Raw genomic sequence first — 24,477 nt, forward strand, 5'->3', positions numbered from 1 at the left:
AAAGCAGTTCTCAATTTATCATTAATGTGTGATGATTTGCTTAATATCTGTGCCCTCCACTAAACAGCCTCATGAAAACTGAGTGGTGTCTCTTTTGGTTTTTTATAACGTTCTCATTGCTTAGCACAGTGCCTGGCATACAGCAAATATATATACATACAAATATTTAATGATTGAAGTAAGGACCGGGGTTCTAATGCAAATATGTTTTTCATTAATGCAGGCTTGCAATTTACCAGATGTGGTGTGTTGGACAGATTACTTAATCTCTCTGAACTGCAGTTTCTTCACAAGTAAACGGGTGTTGTAATCTGGGATTCTGAGAAAGCAGAGCCTAAGACAAAGGCTTTTGTGCCACTATTTTGTTAGAGAGTGCGACTCCCAAGAACAGAAGCGAGGAAGAGGGGAAGGGTGGAGTGAAGGGCAGAGAGACATAGCAGGAATGTGTTGTTGAACTTGCTGCAGCAAAGTACTGCAGAGAAATTGTAGAAAGGATCTCAGTGACCCATTTGAGGAGAGAAAGGGGAACTTTACCCGCTTTAAGTGCTAACTCCCTTGTACTTCTAGGTCCCTCTGCTTGGGCATAAGTGTGCTGACAGGCTTTGCTGCACGAGGAGGTTGGGGTTTATGTGGCGCAGGAACAGCGCCTTCTCTGCAGGATTCTGGTGGGGTTACTGGAGAACATGCCTGCCCATATACTCAGCAGTCAATTAACAGGCAATGTTATTTGGAAGGTATATTTTGGTTCCCAAAATACCATATTCTTCTTTCCTTCCTTCATTCTTTTTCTTTCTTTCCAAGTAAGGTGATTTTGAAGTCTAGCTTGTGGAAAATAAACAAGGGAAAAAAATGCTAGAAAACCTCTGAAAAAACAAACAATGAAGTTATGTAAAGTCTCAGTAATCTCAAGAGTGCGTATGAATAGACAGACCATGAGCATGCATTTTTGTGGACAAAATACATGTGGCTATTCATTATATCTATTATGGCATTGTTTGTAATAGCAAGGAATTGGAAACGACCTAAATGTCCATCTATAGGGGGTTGACTAAAGAAAAAAGTAATTACAATAGAATACACTGCAGCCAAAACAAAGTATGAAGAAGCTGTTAAGTATTGATATAGAATGTTTTCCAACATTAAGTGAAAAAAATCAAGATACAAAACAATGTGTATTATGTGCTATTATTTACATAAAAAAGGAAGGAAACCGTTTTCATACTTGCTTGAATATACATAAAAAAAAAATCTCTGGAAGGAAATCCAAGAAAACATTAGTAAAAGTCAGTTATTTTACCAGCAAAAATGGGTTTATTTGGGAGCACCAGAGACATGCAATAGTAGGTAGTGCAGTTAAGGCTCACTCTTGTAGCCTCCTCTGTCCAGCCTCCTGACCTCTACTTTAGTGAGAGGTTTCCTTGTGTTGATTTTCTTTTTTTTACTTCATTTTTTTTTAAAGATTTTATTTATTTGACAGAGGGATAGAGCCAGAGAGCACAAGCAGAGGGAATGGCAGAGGGAGAGGGAGAAGCAGGCTCCCCACCGAGCAGGGAGCCCAACAAGGGGGCTTAATCCCAGGACCCTGGGATCATGACCTGAGCCGCAGGCAGACGCTTAACCATCTGAGCCACCCAGGCACCCCTCCCTGTATTGATTTTCATAACAATACTGTTTTTTAAAGTTTATTTATGTATTTTTAGTAATCTCTACACCCAACTGTGGGGCTCCATCTCACAACCCCAAGATCAAGAGTTGCATGCTCTACTGACCAACCCAGCTTCACACCCCCGATTTTCGTAACAAGACTATTAGTTGTCATCTATTTGTTCGTATAAGCACCCAGGTATTTTAATACCTATCACTGCAGAACTGCATAAGATGCTAACTAAACGTAGTGTCTTAGGACAACCAATATTTATTATCTCACAGTTTTTGTAGCTCAGAAGTTTAGGCCTGGCTCAGAGTCTTTCATGAAATTGCAATCAAATGTGAACTAAGGCCTTGACTGGGGCTGGGAGATCCGCTTCCCAGAATGGCTCACTCCTATTGTTCTGTGCCTGGGGTCTCAGTTCCTCCCCAAGTGGACCTCTCCATAAAACTGCTTGAGTGTTTAAGATATGGCAGCCCGCCTCTCTCAGAGTGGATGATCTGAGAGATAGAGAGAGACGGAGGAGAGGTGTGGGGAGAGGGAGAACAAGAAAAGAAGCCGCAGACTTATGAGCTAGTCTAAGTCACATGGAGTCACACCACACAGTCTCCTCATTTGCAGAGTCAGAGTCAGTCAGGCCCACACTCAAGGAAAGGGGAGTAAGGCTTCCTCTCCTGAGAGGCACATCAGAGAATTTGTTGGGGTATTTTTGAAATCACCAGGCAAGGAGAAGAGGAGAAAAACTGGGTGACCAGGGGCAGGGCTGGAAGGAAGATTTTCACTATATTAATTTTTTATTCCTTGAACTATATGGATTTGACTATACTAAACAAATAATTACATTTCTTTTAAAAAGAAACATTTTAAGCTATTTGGGAAAGAATTGGTAGAGGAGTAAAAGAAAAAAAAAGTTGAACAGGATGTTGAATGGGAGAAATCGGTTGAGGTGAAACGGACCTTTGCCCTGAAAGATGGGAAAAAGGGAGGGTCTACTTTGTGCTCCCCTTGCTCTCTCCTCCCCACCTCGGATTTAGCATTTTCACTTTCCAGGGTTTGGGGTGTGATGATGGTGTGCGGCCAGTAGTTTTGGATAATGGGTTTGTGGAGGAGGGAGGGAGAACTCTGTAGCGAGAATGTTCTATGGGATAGTTTTTTTTTTTTTAAAGATTTTATTTATTTATTTGAGAGAGAGAGAATGAGAGAGCGAGTACATGAGAGGGGGGAGGGTCAGAGGGAGAAGCAGACTCCCTGCTGAGCAGGGAGCCCGATGCGGGGCCCGATCCAGGGACTCCAGGATCATGACCTGAGCCGAAGGCAGTCGCCCAACCAACTGAGCCACCCAGGCGCCCTATGGGATAGTTTTACTGTGGGCGTTTATCATTTATTACAGCTCAAGTCCTGTTACAACAATATATTTCTCCTGTCTAAATCATGCTGTAGCCACAGCCTGTCGTCATTGTTGATTTTAAGTTACACCGCATGGCATCCGATACCATTTCCGGATGTTTTGTTTATAAGCTCCACCCTCCTGGCCCTCCAAACTCCCCCTCAGGTTTGACATCTATGGTGTATCATAACTTGCACACTGTCAAGCACGCCAAGAGGATTTCACCTGGTAATAAAATTGGGGGAAATTTAATTTGTACAAAGACAAACCCAACGGGTTTATTGTCTCTACAAAAAGATCGTTAAGGGGGCGCCTGGGTGGCTCAGTCGGTTGGGCGGCTGCCTTCGGCTCAGGTCACGATCCCAGGGTCCTTGGATGGAGCCCCGCATCGGGCTCCCTGCTCTGCGGGGAGCCTGCTTCTCCCTCCCCCACTCCCCCTGCTTGTGTTCCCTCTCTCGCTGTGTCTCTCTGTCTCTGTCAAATAAAATCTTAAAAAAAAAAAAAAAAGTCATATTCCGGGGCGCCTGGGTGGCTCAGTCGTTGAGCGTCTGCCTTCGGCTCAGGTCATGATCCCAAGATCCTGGGATCGAGCCCCGCATCGGGCTCCCCGCTCGGCGGGAAGCCTGCTTCTCCCTCTCCCACTCCCCCTGCTTGTGTTCCCTCTCTCGCTGTGTCTCTGTCAAATAAATAAATAAAATCTTAAAAAAAAAAAAAAGATCGTTAAGGTCAAGTGTACTGACGGGTACAGTACTAACTGTACTCGCTGCGCCTGGTCACTTCACAAGTCGGAGGCGAGGGAAGTTTTATGAACAAAACTATTCAATTTGTTCTAACCTCTCTTTAATACACGTAGTAAACACTAAAAGTCCACTTTCAGGCCATTTAAATGCAGTTATTCCTTCTGAAGGGTCAGGGCGCGTGGGCAGAGAGCGAACTCTCGCTCCCTCAGCAGCGAGCAAAGCCCTTCCTGTGTCTCTTGGGGACCCCGGACTCCAAGCCGGGTCCCTGCCGCCCCCCCGCCCCTCCCCCGCCCGCGGCCAGCTCCGAGGATGGTGGTGTCGGGGTGGTAAGGGCATGGCTTGAGGCTGAGCGGGTCCACCCTCGCAAGGCCACGGCTCCCCCATTCGTGGGGGGGGGGCCTCACCAGTCTCTGGCTGCAGGCCCTCTTTTTCGAGGGGCCAAGGGGGAGGCGGACGAAGGGAGGACACGTCATGGGCCACGGGAGGGGGACCGCGGGCCCGGCGGCCACGGGACGCCAAGTTGAGGGCGAGCGCCCGCGGATACCCCGGAGCCCGGGAAGGGGTCACAGTCAGCGGATACCCGCCCTCGCCCCCGCCGCCAGGTCCCGGCCCGGGGCTTCCGGCGCCCTCCGGGCCCGCCCCGCCCCGCGCCGGCTGTGCCACATCTCCGGTGACGTCAGCCAGCGCCGCCATATTGGGAAGGCGCAGCCGCCGTCGCCGCCGCCGCCACCGCCGCCGCCGCCGCCACCGCCGCCGCCACCACCTCCACCTCCTTCTCTACCTAGGAGCTCGGGCTGCCTCCGGGCTCGCGGCCGCAGGAGGGAAGCGCCCTTCTTCCGCCTCGCCGGCGCCCGGCCCGCCCGTTTCGCCCCGACCCGTCTCCCCATGACTGCTCCCGGCCCAGCTGCCGACAGACGTCGCCCCGGAGCCGGGATTTAACACGGAAGCCCGGGTCAGGGGCCGCGGGGGGAGGAGGGGGGAGACCCGGTAGGTCCCGCGTCCCTCTCGGCCCGGCGTCTCGGCGGGAGCCATGACCTCGCTGACCCAGCGCAGCTCGGGCCTGGTGCAGCGGCGCACCGAGGCCTCCCGCAACGCCGCGGACAAGGAGCGGGTGGCGGGCGGCGGCGGCGGCAGCAGCGAGGACGACGCGCAGAGCCGCCGCGACGAGCAGGACGACGACGACAAGGGCGACTCCAAGGAAACGAGGCTGACCCTGATGGAGGAGGTGCTCCTGCTGGGCCTCAAGGACCGAGAGGTGCGGGCGCGGCGGGCAGGGCGGGGGCGGCCGGAGTTTGGCGGCCGGCGCGGGACCCGGGCGCAGGCGGGAGCCCGGCCTCCGGCTCTGCGCGTCTGCCCTCCGAGTTCCTGAGCTGAGCGCCCAGCTGGCCCGGTGCTTCCAGATCCTCCCCGCACCGATTGCTTGGATTTTCCCTTCCTCCTTACACAGTCACTCCTTTGATTTTGACTCCCTGGCGGTCTGTATGTCTTCCTTTTTCCGCCTGTTTAACCCGTGTAGACCCCAGGGTACAATCCCACCTGGAGACTGCCCGTTAGAGTGAAACACCCGGAACCACCAGCGCCCCGAACTCTGGGTTTCGCAGGTTTTAGGACCTGGGAGGGCTCCACGGATCTGCTTTTTGGGAGATTAAAAAAAAAAAAAAAAAAAAAGCCAAAACTTAAAGTGTACTGTTTGGAATTTTGAAAAATTTCGGTGAAATGGTAATGGAGGCAAAAGTTGTTTTACATCTGATAAAAGTCCAACAAAAATCTCATGTCACCTCCTGGAAAATGACTTCCTAGGTAGCCTTCCTTTGGGTAAGAGATTATTTTTAGTATCACTTTTATATTTTATCGGTTCACTAGTCTCCAGAAAAATCTTGCCATCTTATGGAAGGACTTTTTTGGGGGGTGCTAAAAATGTTGGGTTTGTGATTTGATGAAAGGCCTCACAGCCATAGGTAGGTTACAGTCGCTATAGATCTGTCTTCGTGTTGTGATTTCGAAAGATTATTTTCACCTGGGTATCTTTTGAGAATTTTCGCACAGAAAAGTTGAAGAAAAATGCTAAAGTGGACATCTGTATATTCTCCTCCTAGGTTCTGTCATTAACGTTTTCCTATATTTGCTTCATCACATATCTGTTTATTTACAAAAATTGTTTTTAGAGATTTGCAGCCAATCAGCCAGATGAATGGATGGATATTCTATAAATCACATATGGTGAGATAGTTCTAGAGCTTGTTTTATCTCAGCATGAAATCTACAAACAGTACATTTTGAGAGTCAGATACAGAAAATACAGAAATATCCAGGTTATGTTTTGATTTTTAATAAAGTTTTCCCAATTCACAGAGGTGGGCAAAAAATGTAATCTTTATAATACAATTTAGTCTTACTTCACCAAAACTTACTAGATATAGGTGAGTTTTATATGGACTGTGCCCTCCTAGTATTTAGTAATTAGTGAATTAAAATTTACTTTGATATAAATGTCTAGAATATTTGCAATATTTAGGTTTCCCATTTGCAGGTTTTAATAATGATCACTTGAAAAGAGGTCCCTCTGGGTGTGAAAGGGGCTCAGTGTGTTTATTAATTACTGAGTTATGATGGAAGCAGACAGTATGTGAAATTCCTTTTTGTTCTTTGGGAAAACAACCCCCAGATCTGCCTCAATTTATGATAGGGTTATGTTCTGATAAACCCATCATAAATTGAATATTTTAAGTTGAAAATGCATTTAATACCCCTAACCTACCAAACATCATAGCTTAGCTTAGCCTACCTTAAACGTGCTTAGAACGTTTACGTTAGTCTGCAGTTGGCAGAATCCTCTATCACAACGTTTATTTTATAATGAAGTGTTGAATAGTTCATGTAATTTTTTGAATGCTGTATTGAGAGTGAAAAACAGAATGGCTCTAAGTCTATCATTGGTTATGCTTGTGGTCCTGTGGCTGTGCCTAGCAAATTGTATGCATATCACCAGCCCAGGAAAAGATCAAAATTTGAAGTATCACTCTTGTACAATCATAAAGTTGAAAAATTGTTAAGTTGGGCTTGGTCTGTTGATGTAGAGTGTCCTAGAAATGTGATTTTAGGAAGTATTCAACTTGCCAAAGTTTTAGGCTTCACAATTTAGAATCTTGGTAATAAACATTTTTCTTTAAGTCTTTATCTTTTTCCTTTGGAACAAAAGTAACATTTTAGAAAATACAGAAAAAATGAAGAAAACAAGTCATCTATATTCCTGTATGAATGTTTTGGTTTATAGTTTTTGATAGTTTTCTGTGTGGATACATCCTATGTGTAAAACTAAAACTTAACAAAACCAAGAAACAAAAACCCCAACTAAAACCAAAATTAGCTTTTGGATTTGAGTCACTTCAAGTGAGAAATTATGGTGAAAAAGCCCCTTTTTGCCTCAAGTATGTTACTGGAAAAGGTTAAGCTAAGGCATACTGACTTGCTCTGTTTCTGTGCTTGATTTTCATAAGATAAAGAATTTGTTGAAGCTTAATGGTACTTTTTTTTTTTTTTAAGATTTTATTTATTCATTTGAGAGAGAGACCGAGATAGCGAGCATGAGCAGGGGGGAGAGGCAGAGGGAAAGGGAGAAGCGGACTCCTCGCTGAGTCAGGAGCCCAGTGCGGGGCTCGATTCCCAGGACCCTGGAGATCATGACCTGAGCTGAAGGCAGACATTTAACCATTCTGAGCCACCCAGGTGCCCCGAAGCTTAATGGTACTTAAAACATGTAGACAATTTAAATTTCTTTGGTGGCAAGGTAATTGAAACCATGTGTTGTGTTTATGTCAGGAGCCACTGTACTTTCCATATCGTGGCTAAGGTTCAGACACTAGCCAATTCTATTTTCTTGCTGATTTCAACAGTCACATAGAGAAATTTTCTATTTCCCCTTTTGCAGGCAGGGAGTTGAAGTGGAAGTGGGTGGGCTTGGGATTTGGCATTGCTTTAGATTTAGGTTTTAGGGATTAACCTGTATAACTTCTGTCCACATCTTCACAGAACTAATAACCAAACCTGTCACCTTCTCCATAAGTTTTGGGAGATTTCCCCCCCATGTCTTCAACTTGTATCACTCTTTTTAGGAGGTCAGGAATTACTCTTTACTGAGAGCCTAGGCATTTATGCTTGTTAATATTAGATTTTAATTTATGTTTGATATTAAGTTCCAAGCTTTAGGCACAATATATAGCTTAATAAATTCACTGCTTTAGCTTAGCATCCATCTTTGTTATCTTTGGGTACTCTTAGGATGTTAAAACCTAAATTTTAAGGTTAGGCAGGTCATTAATGATACATTGTATATGGGTGTATGAACTACTGTATTTGAATCCAAACAATTGAGAAAAAGTGTAAAGAAATTGTAAAATGGTGAAAATTAGTTCTACCTAGACTTTTTAATTTATTTTTATTTTATTTTATTTTTTAAAGATTTTATTTATTTGACAGAGAGAGCCACAGTGAGAGAGGGAACACAAGCAGGGGGAGTAGGAGAGGGAGAAGCAGGCTTCCTGCTGAGCAGGGAGCCCGATGTGGGACTCGAACCCAGGACCCTGGGATCATGACCTGAGCCGAAGGCAGACGCTTAATGACTGAGCCACCTAGGCGCCCTGGACTTCTTTTTTAAAAAGATATTATTTACTCGGGGGCGGGGGGTGGGGTAGTGCATGCAAGAGGAGGACAAGCAGGGGGAGGGACAGAAGCAGGGAGCCTGGGATCATGACCTGAGCCTAAGGCAGATGCTTAACCCACTGAGCCACCCAGACGCCCCTTACTTTGACTTTTAGAAAAAAACAGACATTATGGCTTTTGAAAAGTATTTTTTGTTCAATAATGTGTACAGGAAAGTGCATTTGGTGTGATGAATTTTCACAAACTGAACACAACTGTTAAACAGCACCTAGATCAAGAAACAGAGCATGACCACTTTCCAGAAGCCCCAGTTGCTGCCTTTCCAGTTACTGCCTAATACCTCAAGGGTAGCCACTAGGCTTACTTTAGAATTCAGCATAGAATAATTTTGTTCATTTTTGTACTTCCGTTTGCATCTTTTGCATTGTGACAGTCATCCGTATTATGTAGGTTGTCATTTGTTCATTTTCTTTGAATTATCCATCTTTAACACATCTATAATCTACAATATTTAAAAAATGACGTTGATTTACATCCTGAATCTAGTGTCCCTCCTGTCCTCTTTACCGAACAGAAGGCTCAGCTTGCCAACAAGCAGATGGTTTGGCCTCAGATTACCTATTGGGAGTGACTCTAAAGTCATTGTGAGGAGTTTTTTTTTTCTTTTTTGAATTTAGGTACACACTTTACACTTTTTACCAATGATTTTCCTTTGTGGCTTTTATTAAAATACAGATGCTTAGACCCCTCTGGGGATTCCGGTGCTCAGTCTGGATGGAGCATCAATGACATAGATACTGAAAAAAATCTTCAGAGGCCACAGCAAGGATGGCCGTTAGGTTTAAACTTGAATTCAACTTCCAAATTAGCAAGATTCCTGTAATCTTCCCCTGACTGTTTGAAGGGGGAGGGCAGCCGATGAGCCAGATATTTTCCTTTCCCTGACTGTTTGGTTTTTCCATAGATGCCTCCAGGAGTCAATAGAGTTTTCAGAATGCCTCATGGAGGATTACCTCAAGCGGTGTCATATACTTTTTTTTTTTGCATTTTATTTATTTCTTTATTTCTTCAGGACATCATTATTGTATTTATTAACAATTTTATTTTTTTAAATATTTATTTATTTGACAGAGAGGGAGAGCACAAGCAGGGGGAGCAGGAGAGGGAGAAGCGGACTCCCTGCTGAGCAGGGAGCCTGCTGTGGAGCTCAATCCCAGGACCCTGGGATCATGACCTGAGCCCAAGGCAGCCACTTAACCAGCTGAGCTACCCAGGTGCCCCCCATTTGTACCTTTTAAACAAGATTTTATACTATTGAAATCATTTTCAGTGCTTTGGGGTTCTTTCACAGTTGGCCAACATATTCACTAATCTTCCAAGCCATCCTAATATTTGATAACTTATTAATAATTATTAACTTATTAATTATAAATTAATAAATATTTGATATTAATTTAAAACCATCTGATGGTCCCTGTATAGATCATTTGATATATGATATATATGATATTTCAAAGTATTTGATATACTTTGGAATTATTTTTTTTTACTTTGGAATTATTTTGATTGAAGTTTGACATATCTGATATTTAAAGAAATAAACTGTTACAGTGTCAGCTTATGTGTAAGTCTCAAAGACCTAAATGAGGCTTTTTCTGTTAGGTCATCGTACATTTTTGGCCCAACACTCTTCTATATCCATGCAAACTTTTCCTACTTTCTGTCAGCATAATTTTTCTGCTGTTAATCAGAGTAAATGATACCATTCAAAGTTGCTATAGTCTTTGTTTAGGTCATTCTGTTTTCATGTGAATCTCCTTTTAAAGCAACACAAAGAGATTGTGCTTGTCCCGTGTTTCTTCCATTTAATAAGTATAATGACAAGTGCCAAAGGTGGGAGTCTGGTTTCATTTTGAAATTGATGTCTGTGGCTTTAGGTTTCTTTTTTTTTTTTTTTTTTAAGATTTTATTTATTTATTTGACAGAGAGAGGCACACAGTGAGAGAGGGAACACAAGCAGGGGGAATGGAGGAGGGAGAAGCAGGCTTCCCGCCGAGCAGGGAGCCCGATGTGGGGCTCGATATGGGGCTCGATCCCAGGACCCTGGGACCATGACCTGGGCTCAAGGCAGACGCTTAAAGACTGAGCCACCCAGGCGCCCTAGGTTGCTTTAATCGAAGCTTGAAAGACTGCTGCTTGTTACAGTAGCATGTTCAGCATTATAATGTAATTTAGTAAATATTAAGGTTTTAATTTAGGTATTACAAGTATATATAGAAAGTAGTCGGCTTCTCTCTTTGTTTGGTAAGCCTCTGATCTGTAAAGAATACAATCATGATTAAAGTACATTATGTTACTGGAAAGAATGCTTCTGGTAGATACATTTGTAAGCTTAAAAACTTAAATTTTAAAAAGTTAACTTATTTTTAAACTTAATAAACTATTTGGTTTACATATTACATTAGTGGAAAAGTTCTTAAATTGGAGTTAACAGATGGGAGTTTAGAAACTGAGCACTCTGTAATTGTGTATTTTTCTGGAGGAAGAGGACATAGCTTTCATCATATACTCAAAAGCATTTAGTGAACCAGAAGGTTGAAAATTACTGAATAGGAATGTTTGTTTTAGTTTAATTTTTTGGTTTTGCTTTTTCTTTTTTAAAGATTTTTAAGTAATTTCTACACACAGTGTGGGCCTTGAACTCACAATCCTGAGATCAAGAGTTGAATGCTCCACCCACTGAGCCCGCCAAGTGCCCTCTTTGTTGTTGTTGTTGTTAATTTTTTAAAGATTTTATTTATTTATTTGACAGAGAGAGACACAGGGAGAGAAGGAACACGAGCAGGGGGAGTGGGAGAGGGAAAAGCAGGCTTCTTGCTGAGCAGGGAGCCCAATGCGGGGCTTGATCCCAGGACTCTGGGATCATGACCTGAGCTGAATGCAGATGCCTAAAGACTGAGCCACCCAGGTGCCCCAGGATTTTTTTTTATTTTATTTAAACAAATTTTTACTTTATTTATTTTTTTACTAGAGGGAGTGGGGGAGGGATAGAGGGAGCGGGGAAGAGGGAATCCTAAGTAGGCTCCACTCCCAGCACAGAGTCCAGCGCAGGGCCCTATTTCATAACCCTGAGATCACCACCTGAGCCGAAACTTAAGAGTCAGGCACTCAACTCACTGAACCACCCTGGGGGCCCCTGTCTTTTTTTTCTTCCTGAAAACTTACTACAGAAGAATCCAGGTTTCAGGGTTGTGGTGAGTTGGATTTGAGTTTTTGAGATTTGAGGTAGGAAGCTGACATTTCTGTAGCCTGGTCATCTTGTTGAATGACATCACAAGCTGTGTACTACATCTAAAATTCTAACAAATGTTCATGCATTTATCAAAGATTACTGAGCCAGACCCTTGACTAGGTACAAACACTGGAAAGAAGATCTCTGTCTTCAGGCCCATTTTATTTTAGTTCTGTGTGTCAAAACTCATAGTAAACTACAAAACTAAATTGTGTTGCTGTTCTAGAATTTTTTGGTAGTGAGTATCTCTCCTGGCATATACTACTACTCAATAGGTATTTATTAAGTAAATCATGTATTTTTGATGGGGGTATTGTGACCCCTAAGGGAGTGAAAGTTGGTTCTGGGGATAATACATAGGTCATATAAACAGATGTGTATCCATTTTACTAAAATTTCATGGGGGAGAAAGTGGTTAGGGAAAAAAGTCTGAAAAAGCTCCTTTAGGGGCAATAATGGAGAAAAGTTGAGAAACACTGAAATGAATCAGTATTGAAAATACTAAATTTGTGCTCTTACCTGAGGTTTAGAAAATTCTGATAGGACTTTTTATTGTAAAAGAATTTGGCTTCTAGTTCAGTAGTAGAGGAACAATTTTAGCATACAGCTGTAGGATGTTGTGAGTGAAATTTTAAGATCAAAATTAATCTTGTCGGCTAATAATGTGTAGGTAAAGTTTTGTGTGTCATCCTTCTGTGCCCCACCGCCCCCCGTATCCTGTAGGAGGGGCTGGAAACTAAAGGACTGCTTATAAATTCCTAATGGTTATTTTTACTCTGATTTCATTTTCTAGTTTCAGTTTCCCAAACACAGCTGTTAAATTTTTATGCTATATTAACAAAGTAAGCTCAGAATAACATTTAAGAATTATACTTTAAGAAAAAAAAGAATTGAACTTAAATTTCAATTTGTTCACTGAATTGAGCTTGTCCTTTAATTTTTGGATCTGTAGTACATAAAATGGAAGCAGGTTTAGTGTCCATATGTTCAGTTTAATCCAGTTATTGAACATGTTCTGTATGTCAGTCTTTTCTTGGTGGTGGAGTTTGAAAGAAAAATTTCTTACCCTCAAGGAGCAATCAGTCTATGTAGAAGACATATGTGCAAATGATTTCCATAAAATAGATTGTTGCCTTTAATGGAAGTACATGAGAAGTGCAGTATGGACATAGTGGGGATGCCTTAGATCAGCAGCCAAAGACTGCCGTGTTCTTGACTCCCTGCCTTGCCCTTGACTAGTTAGAAAAACTAGGATAAATGATTTGAATTCTTAGACCCTCCCATAACCTCTAGATTATAGGGATCCAGTGAATTGGCATATGTGTAAGTGCTTTGAAAACTGTGAAGTACTGAGCAAATGCAAATGGGTAATTATCTAGCCTCCAGAAGTGACTTAAAATTTATAGTGGTATTTATAAGTATTTAATATTTTCCTGTTTTTATTGTTTCTTGACCCTCTTGTACTGTATCTACTGGGCTTAGTAGAACATTCCTCTTCTAACCCCTGTGATCACCATTTCTTCCCCCCTTTCCATGGTCCTTCCGCCTGTTTTTAATGTCCTCCCACCCCTCCAAGGGGTTCTGGTACCTGCTAGCCGACTTCAAGGCCAGGATCTTCTCTTAGGATGGTAGGGCTGGGTTCTCTGGAGAAGGCATTGGCCCGCAATCCTTTCTACAGTCCTTTCTTTTATATCTTATTTCATTGAAAAATATTTTCCTATTTCCTTCCTGTATTTTAATTTATTTTTCATTTTTCCCTCACTGTAGGTTGTTTGGCTACCAACGCCCCTTCCCTGAGGGGGTTGAGAGTGGGGAGATGTGGGAACAGCAATTTCCAAAGTTGCACTAAATTACAAAATTGTACTTTTGCAAGACTTTTTGTTAATGAGTCTGGGAGTAAAGTTACAAGAGAAGTCTTAGCCTTCACAAGTTTATAGTCTAGTCCCCTAGAAATAAGACATGTGGGAATTAGGGCGCCTGGGTGGCTCAGTTGGATAAGCGACTGCCTTCGGCTCAGGTCATAATCCCAGAGTCCCGGGATCGAGTCCCGCATCGGGCTCCCTGCTCGGCAGGGAGTCTGCTTCTCCCTCTAACCCTACCCCCTCTTGTGCTCTCTCTCTCTCGCTCTCTCTCTCTAATAAATAAATTAAAAAAAAAAAAAAGACATGTGGGAATTAAAGTAGAGCGTAAAGTAGCACCATCCAAAGTGCCACTTGGGTAGGGGAGACAGTGCATTTTTTTAATTCAGAGGAAGTAGTGAATTAGGCTGAGGCTGTCCAGGAGAGTGTCAGGAGCAGAGGGGAGTTGAGCGGGGCATTATTACTACTTACAGAAGGATGGGCATTCCATTCTAGGAGAGGAGGGGGAGCTGGGGCTTGCAACAGAATTCTATTTAAAGTAGTTTGAAGCTGACTGGAAATTGGTTTTGGGATTACCTTTCATTTGATTGTCACAAATAATCTTTTAAGGAGGTATCTCAGCCAGGTGTCCCATGCATCTATGAAATTTTAAATTACAAAATTGTTTTAGGGTTGCTGGAGTGGTGGGGGTGGACGGGATGGGGTGGCTGGGTGATAGACATTGGGGAGGGTATGGACTATGGTGAGCACTGTGAATTGTGTAAGACTGTCGAATCACAGACCTGTACCTCTGAAACAAATAATACATTATATGTTAAAAAAAAAAAAAGATAGTAGGAAGGGAAAAATGAAGGTGGGAAATCGGAGGGGGAGACGAACCATGAGAGACTATGGGCTCTGAGAAACAAACTGAGGGTTCTGGGGGTGGGGGGGGATGGGTTAACCTGGTGATGGGTATTAAAGAGGGCATGTACTGAAAAAAAAAAAAAGAAAATTGTTTAACATACATTGGAGTGATTTTCATAAAATATTGGATGTGTTTAGAAATTATTGCGTATAAGTTTGAACTTTATAAGTAATCTGTCTATCCATCATCCGTCTCTTGTTCTCAAATAGTTGAGGATCTTTTATGATTTGGGCAGTGTCCTGACTGCTGGGCTAGAAACATTAAAGTGGTTTCATTCTACAGTCTCCATGGTCTTAATTGTGACTGATAGTCCTGAAAGAGTAAAAGGAAAGCTGTAGGTTCTTTTTTTTTCTTTTTTTAAGATTTTATTTATTTATTTGACAGAGACAGTGAGAGAGGAAACACAAGTAGGGGGAGTGGGAGAGGGAGAAGCAGACTTCCCGTGGAGCAGGGAGCCTGATGCGGAGCTTGATCCCAGGACCCTGGGATCATGACCTGAGCTGAAGGCAGACGCTTAACGACTGAGCCACTCAGGAGCCCCGAAAGCTGTAGGTTCTTGATTTTTAATTTTTTTTATTGTGGCAAAATATATGTCTCATAAAATTCACCATTTCAGCCATTTTAAAGTATAATTCAGAGGCATTAAGGACATTCAGATTGTTGTGATGTGCAGCCATCATCACTAACCATCTGTAGAACTTTTTCATCATTCCAAACTATACCCATTAAACACTAGCTCTTCATTTCCTCCCTTCCGCTGGCCTCTGGCAGCCATTACAGATGATCCCCAACTTAACAGTGGTCTGACTTAAAATTTTTTGACTTTATGTTGGTGTGAAAGGGATATGCATTCAGTAAAAACTGTACTTTGAATTTCGATCTTTTCCCAGGCTAGCGATGTGGTCTGTGAGACTCTCCCTTTATGCTGGGCAGGGGATAGTGAGCAGCAACTGCCCGTCAGCCCTGTGATCACGAGGGTAAACAACTGATACACTTAGAACTATTCTGAACCCATACAACCATTCTGTTTTTTCACTTTCAGTACAGTTTTCAGTAAATTATGTGAGATATTGAATACTTCATTTTTTTTTTATGGGCTTTGTGTTAGATGTTTTTGCCCAATTTTAAGGCTAATTTTTAAGTGTTCTGAGCATGTATAAGGTAGGCTGGGTAAACTATGATGTTCGGTAAATTAGGTGTATTAAATGTATTTTCAACTTACAATTATATTTTTAACTCAGTGGGGTTTATCATAAGTTGAGGAAGATCTGCATTCTACTCCTATATCTGAATTTGACTGTTCTGGGTACCATATACAAGTAGAATTATGCGTTTGTCCTTTTGTGTTTGTTTTACTTAGCATAATATTTTCAAGGTTCATTCGTGTAGCCTGTATCAGAAATTTCATTCCCTTCTAAGGCTGAATAATATTCCATTATATGTATATACTGCATTTTGTTTATCCATTCATCTGTTGATGGACATTTTGGTTGTTTCTCTTTTTTAGCTATTGTGAATAAGTTTGCTTTGAACATTGTTGTACAAATTATCTGTTCGAGTCCCTGCTTTAATTCTTTTGGTTATGTACCTTAGAAGTGGGATTGCTAGAACATCTGGTAATTCCGTGTTTAATTTTTTGAGGAACTAGCATATTTTCCACAGTGGTTGGGCCATTTTACATTCACAGCAGCAACGCACAAGGATTGCATTTTCTGCATGTCTTGGCCAACGTTTGTTTGTTTTGTTTCGTTTCTTTTCTTTTTCTTTCTTTCTCTCTTTCAGATGATAGCCATTGTAACAGGTGTTAAATGGTTTTGATTTGTATTTCTCTAATGATTGGTGATGTTGAACATCTTTTTATGTGCTTATTGGACATTTGTATGTCGTCTTTGGAGAAATACCTATTCAAGTCTTTGGCCTGTTTTTTATTTTTTGCCTTTATGTTTTAAAGATTTTATTTATTTGACAGAATAAGAGGGAGAGAGAGAGAGCGCACAAGCAGGGGAGCAGCAGAGGGAGAGGGAGAAGCAGACTTCCTGCTGAGCAGGGAGCCCAACTCAGGGCTCCGTTCCAGGACCCTGAGATTATGACCCAAGCCAAAGGCAGACAGACGCCTAACCGACTGACCACCCAGGCACCCTCTTTTGCCTGTTTTTCATTTTTTATTATTTTTTTATTTTTTTAAAGATTTTATTTATTTATCTGAGAGAGAGAATGAGATAGAGAGAGAGAGCATGAGACGGGGGAGGGTCAGAGGGAGAAGCAGTCTCCCTGTTGAGCAGGGACCCCCGATGCGGGACTCGATCCCGGGACTCCAGGATCATGACCTGAGCCGAAGGCAGTCGCTTAACCAACTGAGCCACCCAGGCGCCCTTGCCTGTTTTTTAAATCAGTTTGTTTTGTTGTTGAGATTTAGAAGTTCTCTATATATTCTGCATATTAATGCCTTAGTAAATATATGATTTGCAGATATTTTCTCCTGTTACGGGGGTTGCTTTTCACTGTGTTGGTAGTGTCCTTTGATCCACAAAAGTTTTTAACTTTATTAAGTCTGCTTTATTTTTTTCTTTTGTTGCCTATGCTTTGATCATTTTGAGTTAGTTTTTGTGTATGGTATAAAGTAAGGGTCTAACTTCATTCTTTTGCATATGGATGCCCAGTTCTGTCAGCAGCATTTACTGACAAGATTGTCCTTTCTCCATTGAATGGTCTTGGCACACTTGTCAAAAATCATATGACCATACATGCACGGATTTATTTCTGGGCTCTATTCTAGTCCATTGGTTTGTATGTCTTTGCAGTAGCACATTGTTTTGATTACTGTAGCTTTGTAATAAGTTTTGAATCAGGAAGTGTGAATCCTCCAACTTTGTTCAAGCTGTAAGTTTTTGAAAATGAAAATAGATAGTAAAAAACCCATCCATCTGCCTAAAGGTTAGAGCCCGTGAAAAGAGCTCAGAAGTCTGACCCAGTGTCCTAAAGTCTATTGACTTGTCTTTGTTTAAGCTGTCTGCTGTTTTGTCCTGGGTTGGGAGTGTGTTTTAGGAAATCCAGAAGGAGGGAAAAAAAAGAAATTCAGAAGGAGAGATCCAGTAACCAATTATTTATACCTAACCTTGTGTATTTATACCTTAATGCTTCCATAGGCAGTTGCAGATCGGGGTTTGATGTTCAGGAGAGGTGTCTGGACTGGAAATGGAGATTTGGAGCTGCATCTTCCCCTTAAGATTGTTCCTGTACTCCTTGTCCGAGCCCATTTCCCTCTAGCCACACAGTTACTTAGGTCAGACTCCATAGTCTTCCCTTTCATTATCCACATCCGGTAGGTAACTCAGTCTGTATTCTCTGCATTTGTCATCTCCATTTTCAAGGCCACTGCCTTAGTTCTGGTCCTCACTTATTCTCCCCTGGATTGATTGTCCCCAGTGACTGTTTAAAATCTTCACCACTCCCTTAAAGTTTCTTGTTTTACTCCTTCCTTGCTCTGAGTCTATATATAAATAGCGGCTTCCTTTACCTGTCTTCCCGCATCTACCTTTATCTACCACTCCTTCCTTTCTGTTACAGGGGAAGGGGCTTCTGCTTAAAGTTAAAGTATATTCTCCTTTGGGAATTGTGCCCCCCTCAGCTCTTAGGTCTCCTTTTCCTCCATTCATCCATCTCTTCCAGTGAATGCACATTACCATTTGTCATCATGGCCTTATTTTCCCCATACCTTTGTAGATGCGTTGTGATTATAAACTTTGTTATTAGAAACTTTACTTACCTTCAATAGAATTGCATTGAATTGAAGGTTTAGGGTTTGTGTTTTTATGTGGTTTCTTTCACTGTTTGATGTGTGAAGTGACTCTTCTCTGACCTCCAGATTTCTTAGATCACATTTTGGCTGATGCCTTTGCCTGGTCTGTGGAACAATAGCAGCCTTTTCCTATTCCTGTAGTGGAAAATGTGTTATCTTAGTAGCTGGTAAGAGAATTCCTTTAAAGGGAGGAGTTCCTCCTGTGGGCTGTTGTCCAATTTCAGTGAGGAAGGGAAAAGTGATCTCTCTCTCTTGTCACTGGTAGAGAGGGTAGGAATGTTGAGTGCTGTGGGGGGTGGGGTAAAGACCTGCAGTTGAGGGGTGTGCCCAGAGAAAAACGTTGGAAATGGTAGAGAACACTTTTGAGTAGAATATTGAATGAGATGTGGCATGTCACTTGACAGGAAACTAGCATTCTAGACAGGATATATTATTGACAGGGTATGTATGAAAATAACTATATGGAAAAGTAAGCTTTCTAAAAATGATGTTATTTTACACAGCTGAAAAAGAAAATCTGTTGTCTAATAATGAGAACGAAGTTATGAGGGGTAGTTTGTGTGGAATAGGGAAAACAAACAGTCTTTAGTACCTTACGACCTTTAAACATAAGTTGGAAATGATATTGGAGGCAGTTGGAGGTTTTAAAGATAGCAATAATGCTGTAAATCGGATTTTTAGAAAGATAGTTCCTTTAAGTGAAGAAAGAATTGGTAGATAGAAAAGCAGGAGTCAGGAATGTTGGTTGTAGGCTTGTGGTTATTGGAATTTGTGAAATTTGGTGCCTGGGTCTTGGATACTGAGAGCACAGGCTTGATCAGAAAGATAATTTTTATAAAAGAATTAATAGGATTTAATTACCATTAAAGCTTCGAGGAAAGGTGGTGATCGGTTTGAGTTTAAAGAACTTTAAGGGCAGTAATACTATCCTAATTATTTTCTTTACAAGTCTGTGCTCCTTGTGAAAAAAGATGTAGAAAATAAAATCCACAGTTCAGCTTTTATTCCTTTGACAAACGTTTAGGGAGTGTCTGCTATATGCTGGGCACTGTACTAGGGAAGACGGGTACATGTAGCAACACATAAATCTGCATGTATGTATAATTACACATTGTCATCGTTATTGTGAAGACAAATTAAGAGTATGCTATGAGAGAGTGGCTGTAGGGGGTAGGATACAGGGAAGAACTTTCAAGGAAATGATATTTAGGCTGACAAAGAATGAACAGGAGCCACAGCTAGTGAAGACAGATTAATTGAGTATGCTCCAAGGCCCTGAGGTGAGACAGCTTGGCTTGGTTTAAGGAACTGAAAAACGGTTCAGGCACGCGTGGGGTGATGGGGAGAAAGGCCTCAGATGATGATCACACGACGCAGGGCTTTACAAGTCAGGTTAAGGATTTTGTATATTATCCTGAGTGCAGTTGGGAACATTGAAGGATTTTGGGGAGTGATATACCCAATCTTCATTAACAACACCAACAAAAGTTCTGGTGGAAAATGGATTGAACAAAGGCAAGTGATGGAAGTTGGGTGGGAACATTTTGGATTATATTATTCTTCTAGTCTTATTTTAAATGAATTTGCTCATATTTTTCAGTTAAAAACAATGAGATCTTATTTTAGTACTGTTTTGTAACCCCTTTTCTTGTAATAATATATAGTGACCACCTTCCCATGTTAGTACACATTTACTTAGTATGTACCCATGGAAAAAAATTCAGATGGCGCAGTGAGAAATATGGTGTCCCATTATTTTCAGTGACTGCATTATAGAATGTATTATTTGATATACCGTAATTAATGTATGTATGATGTGGACCTTCATTTATTTTTCTAATGGCCTGGAAATTGCAGTATTACTTTTAGGCTTTCATGTTTGTATTAGCAGGTTCTCCTATATAGGCTCTTCCTTCTGTTTACCTGGCAGCCAATTCTTACTCATCTTTTGATGCGTAGCTGAATCTCTTTTCATCTTGTTCTGATGCCCTAGGCTATGTTAGTTGCTTTTGCATCCCTTTTGCTTATTGTGTATCTAGCACCTACCACAATGCCAAGAGAATTGGTTTATTTTTTAATTTTTAATTTTAACTTTTTTTTTTTTTTAAGATTTTATTTATTTGAGAGAGAGTGAGAGCAAGAGAGAACATGAGCAGGGAGGAGAGGGAGAAGCAGACTCCCTGCTGAGCAGGGAGCCCAGTGCAGGGCTCCATCCCAGGACCCTGAGATCATGACCTGAGCCGAAGGCAGACGCTTAACAGCTGAGCCACCTAGGCGCCCTGAGAATTGGTTTAAACAGAAGTTTTCTCACAGTTCTGGAGGCAGGAAGTCTGACGATAGGGTACCTACATGATTGGGTTCTGGTGAGATTCCTCTCTCAGTGTCTTCAGATGGCAGAGAGACACAGCAAAATCTCTGGTGTCTCTTCTGATGAGGGCCTCACACTCATGACTTTATCTAAACCTAATTATCTGTCAAAGGCCCCATCTCCAGATACCATCCCATGGGGGCTAGGGCTTCAAAATACGAATTTTGGGGGTATACAGTTCATAGCAGCATGTTTTTGGAATGAAGGAATGAATGGTTGCCATTTTACTCATGTTAGTATTATATTCATTTTGAATTATAATTTTATTTATTTCCATTCTCTGCCTTCTGTCTTATCTTAAAGGTAACCGTTTTGGTTATCTTTATCACCTCTGCTTAGTAATGTTTTGGCACTTAATAGATGTTTATTGAATTAATATTATATTTTCTTATTTCAAGAATTTAAAAATTATGGGGGCGCCTGGGTGGCTCAGTATGTTAAGTGACTGCCTTCGGCTCAGGTCATGATCCCAGGGTCCTGGGATCGAGCCCCGCGTCGGGCTCCCTGCTCCGAGGGAAGCCTGCCTCTTCCTCTCCCACTCCCCCTGCACGTGTTCCCTCTCTTGCTGTCTCCCTCTCTCTCTGTCAATTAAATAAATAAATAAATAAAATATTAAAAAAAAAGAATTTAAAAATTATGTTTTACTTAATGCAGCTTTGTGTATCTGCCTCCCAGATGGGATTGATTTTCTTTTTATTTATTTATTTATTTTTTTTTATAAAGATTTTTTTTTTTTTTTTTTTTTTATTCATGAGAGACAGAGAGAGAGAGAGAGAGAGGCAGAGGCAGAGGGAGAAGCAGGCTCCCCACGGAACAAGGAGCCCGATGTGGGACTCGATCCCAGGACCCTGGGATCATGACCTGAGCCGAAGGCAGGCGCTTAACCGACTGAGCCACCCAGGCGTCCCGGGATTGATTTTCTACTAGAAAATCATGCACACACCAGCATCTAATAAACAAATGTGTTGTGGTGACTTGGTAGAAAACTTAGCATGCTTTCATTACTACATATAGTTTTCAAAATGTCCTCAACTTAAAATACTGCCACTGTGACGTCACGGTGAAAGCACCGTAGTGTCACAGCACTGTGGCTTTTGTTAAGAGATGTCTGCCGATTCTGCAGTGTGAACGTGGGCATATTTCTTCTCTAGACTTCAGACTTTTCTGTCTTTTTTTAAATTTTATTTTTAAGTAATCTCTACACCCAACGTGGGGCTTGAACCTATGACACTGAGATCAAGGGTCGCATGCTCCACCGACCAAGCCAGCCAGGTGCCCCTAAACTTCAGATCTTTCAGATGTAAAATGATAGTATTTTACTAGATTATTCTGAGATGAGATGATAATTTATGTATGTGAAAACAGCTTTGCAAAACTGAATTGTTGGGCGCCTGGGTGGCTCAGTCGGTTAAGCGACTGCCTTCGGCTCAGGTCATGATCCTGGAGTCCCGGGATCGAGTCCCACATCGGGCTCCCTGCTCAGCAGGGGGTCTGCTTCTCCCTCTGACCCTCCTCCCTCTCGTGCTCTCTGTCTCTCATTCTCTCTGTCTCAAATAAATAAATAAAATCTTAAAAAAAAAAAACTGAATTGTTTTTGTATTGTGTTTATTAAGTAAGCCCTTCAGTGCTTCCTTAGAGAAGAATTAAGTCTGGCGTTATAGTCAGGTTTTGTTAATATGCTGTTAAATACATTTTTTAAAACTTCACTGGTCAAATGAATGTACATTTTGCCATGGATCTGTTAAAATATTCATTTGTATGAGAGGAAGTCAGTTTGTCCTAACACTTAGTTTTGTGTTTTCGGTATTGAAGTGATCAGTGGCAGGTGTGGAAAGAAAAATGAGTATAATAGTCCTCCCTTATCTGCAGGGTAATGTTCCAAGACCCCCAGTGGAGGCCTGAAACCTGGATAGAACCTAATCCTATATATATACTATGTTTTTTCCTGTACATGCATATTTATGATAAAGTTTAACTTATAAATTAAGCATAGTAAGAGATTAACAGCTAATAATAGAGCAATTATAACAGTATCCTGTAATAAAAGTTATGTGAATGTGGTCTTTCTCTTTCTCAAAATGTCTAATTGTACTGTACTCACTCCTCTTTTTGTGATGATTTGAGATGATAAAATGCCTACATGATGAGATGAAGTGAGGTAAATGAGTAGGGACGTTGAGATGTAGCATTAGACTACTATTGGCCTGACAGTAAAGTCAGATGGGTTATCTGCTTCTGGGAGGTGGTTGAGCGTGGGCAGCTGAAACTGGATGAAGGGGAGGGGAAGGACTACTCTAAAATTTTCTTTCATTTTCATGGGACTCAAGTGAAGCACACCTAGATTACCCATTAAACAAATAGGTCTTGGAAGGCAAGACAGAATAATAGAGCCAGGGCTTTGGAGCTAGAGAAACCAGTTTCAGTTCCTGCTTTGCCACTCAGTAACTGTGGCAGGTTCATTAATTCCCTTGAGCCTCAGTTTCATTATCTTGTGAAAATGGAACAATAATGCCTACTTTATAAGTCTTCTAAGGATTAATCATGGTGTACCACTAAATGCTTAGTCCAGTTTTAGCAAACTGTAGGCACTTGATGTGTGACAGGCTATGACTATGTGCTTGAGGAAGAAGGATTTGGGGAGGATATGTTTGAAATGCTAATAGAAGTTACCCTTGAAGGAGTGGGTAAGGATGGAAGGGGAGGGAAGAGGAGGTAGGGACTTTAATTTTCTCTTGTATACTTCTATTTGAAAACAATTTTTATTTTTTAAAATATTTATTTACTTATTTAAAGATTTTACTTATTTGACAGAGTGCACAAGCAGGGGGAGCTGGAGAGGGAGAAGCAGGCTCCCCACTGAGCAGGGAGCCCAATGTGGGGCTTGATCCCAGGACGCTGGGATCATGACCTGAGCAGAAGGTAGACACTTAACTGACTGAGCCACCCGGGTGCCCTGAAAACAATTTTAAACAAGTGAGAGTGAGCTGTCTCAAGAAGAGTGTATAAATAAGACCAGAGGCGCCTGGCTAGCTTAGTTGGTGGAGCATGCAGCTGTTGATCTTGGGGTTGTGAGTTCGAGCCCCATGTTGGATGTAGACATTACTTAAAAATCTTAAAAAAAAAAAAAAAAGTGTATATACAGGATGAGACAACTGAGCATTACACTCAAGGAATAAATGGGAGAAGAGTAACCTGTAAAAGTCTGAGCAGGAGCTGCTGAGGAACACGGTAGAGTGGAGTTATGGAAGCCGGGTGGGGGGGGGAGGAGGGAATGTCAACAGCATCAGATGTTGTGGGGCAGTTACTTAAGAGAAGGCTTGTTGGGAGTTGTATTAGATTGCATGGGTTTGGGAGTGAAAGGGAAGTGATGGAGAGTTATTTTTTGACTAAACAGTTGACCGTTGAACAGTGTGGAGGTTGGGGCACCAACCCTTGCCCCATGCATTAGAAAATTCATGTATAGCTTTTGACTTCCCCAGAACTTAACTACTAATAGCCTACTGTTGACTGGAAGCCTTACTGATAATGTAAAGTCTATTAACACAATTTTGTATATATGTTATATATTATATGCTGTATTTTTAAAATAAATTAGAGAAGAGGGGCACCTGGGTGGCTCTTCGGGTAAGTGTCTGCCTTCGGCTCAGGTCATGATCTCAGGGTCCTGGGATTGAGCCTGGCATTGGGCCCCGAGGGGAGTCTGCTGCTCCCTCTCCCTCTCCCTTTGCCTCTCTCCCTACTTCTGTGCTCATTTGCTCTCCCTCTCAAGCTCCCGCCTGCTTGTGCACTCTCTCTCTGTCAAATAAATAAAATCTTCA

The 24,477-nt window shown here is 41.9% G+C and overlaps 1 protein-coding gene across 1 annotated transcript in view; it reads left to right on the top strand.

Moving 5' to 3' along the window:
* The first annotated feature begins 4,434 nt into the window (after positions 1-4,434).
* Positions 4,435-24,477, top strand: part of GOLPH3 (golgi phosphoprotein 3) — a 59,178-nt gene continuing 39,135 nt past the window's right edge. Inside the window, exon 1 of the mRNA XM_064596813.1 lies at positions 4,435-5,030. Coding sequence (XP_064452883.1) covers positions 4,806-5,030 — 225 coding nt within the window. The 5' untranslated portion in view covers positions 4,435-4,805. The remainder of the gene's footprint in view (positions 5,031-24,477) is intronic.

This window comes from Mirounga angustirostris, unplaced genomic scaffold (genome assembly GCF_029215605.1).
Source record: "Mirounga angustirostris isolate CCGP_5_RB_7025 unplaced genomic scaffold, mMirAng1.0.hap1 SCAF_7, whole genome shotgun sequence".
Taxonomy (NCBI): Eukaryota; Metazoa; Chordata; class Mammalia; order Carnivora; family Phocidae; genus Mirounga; species Mirounga angustirostris.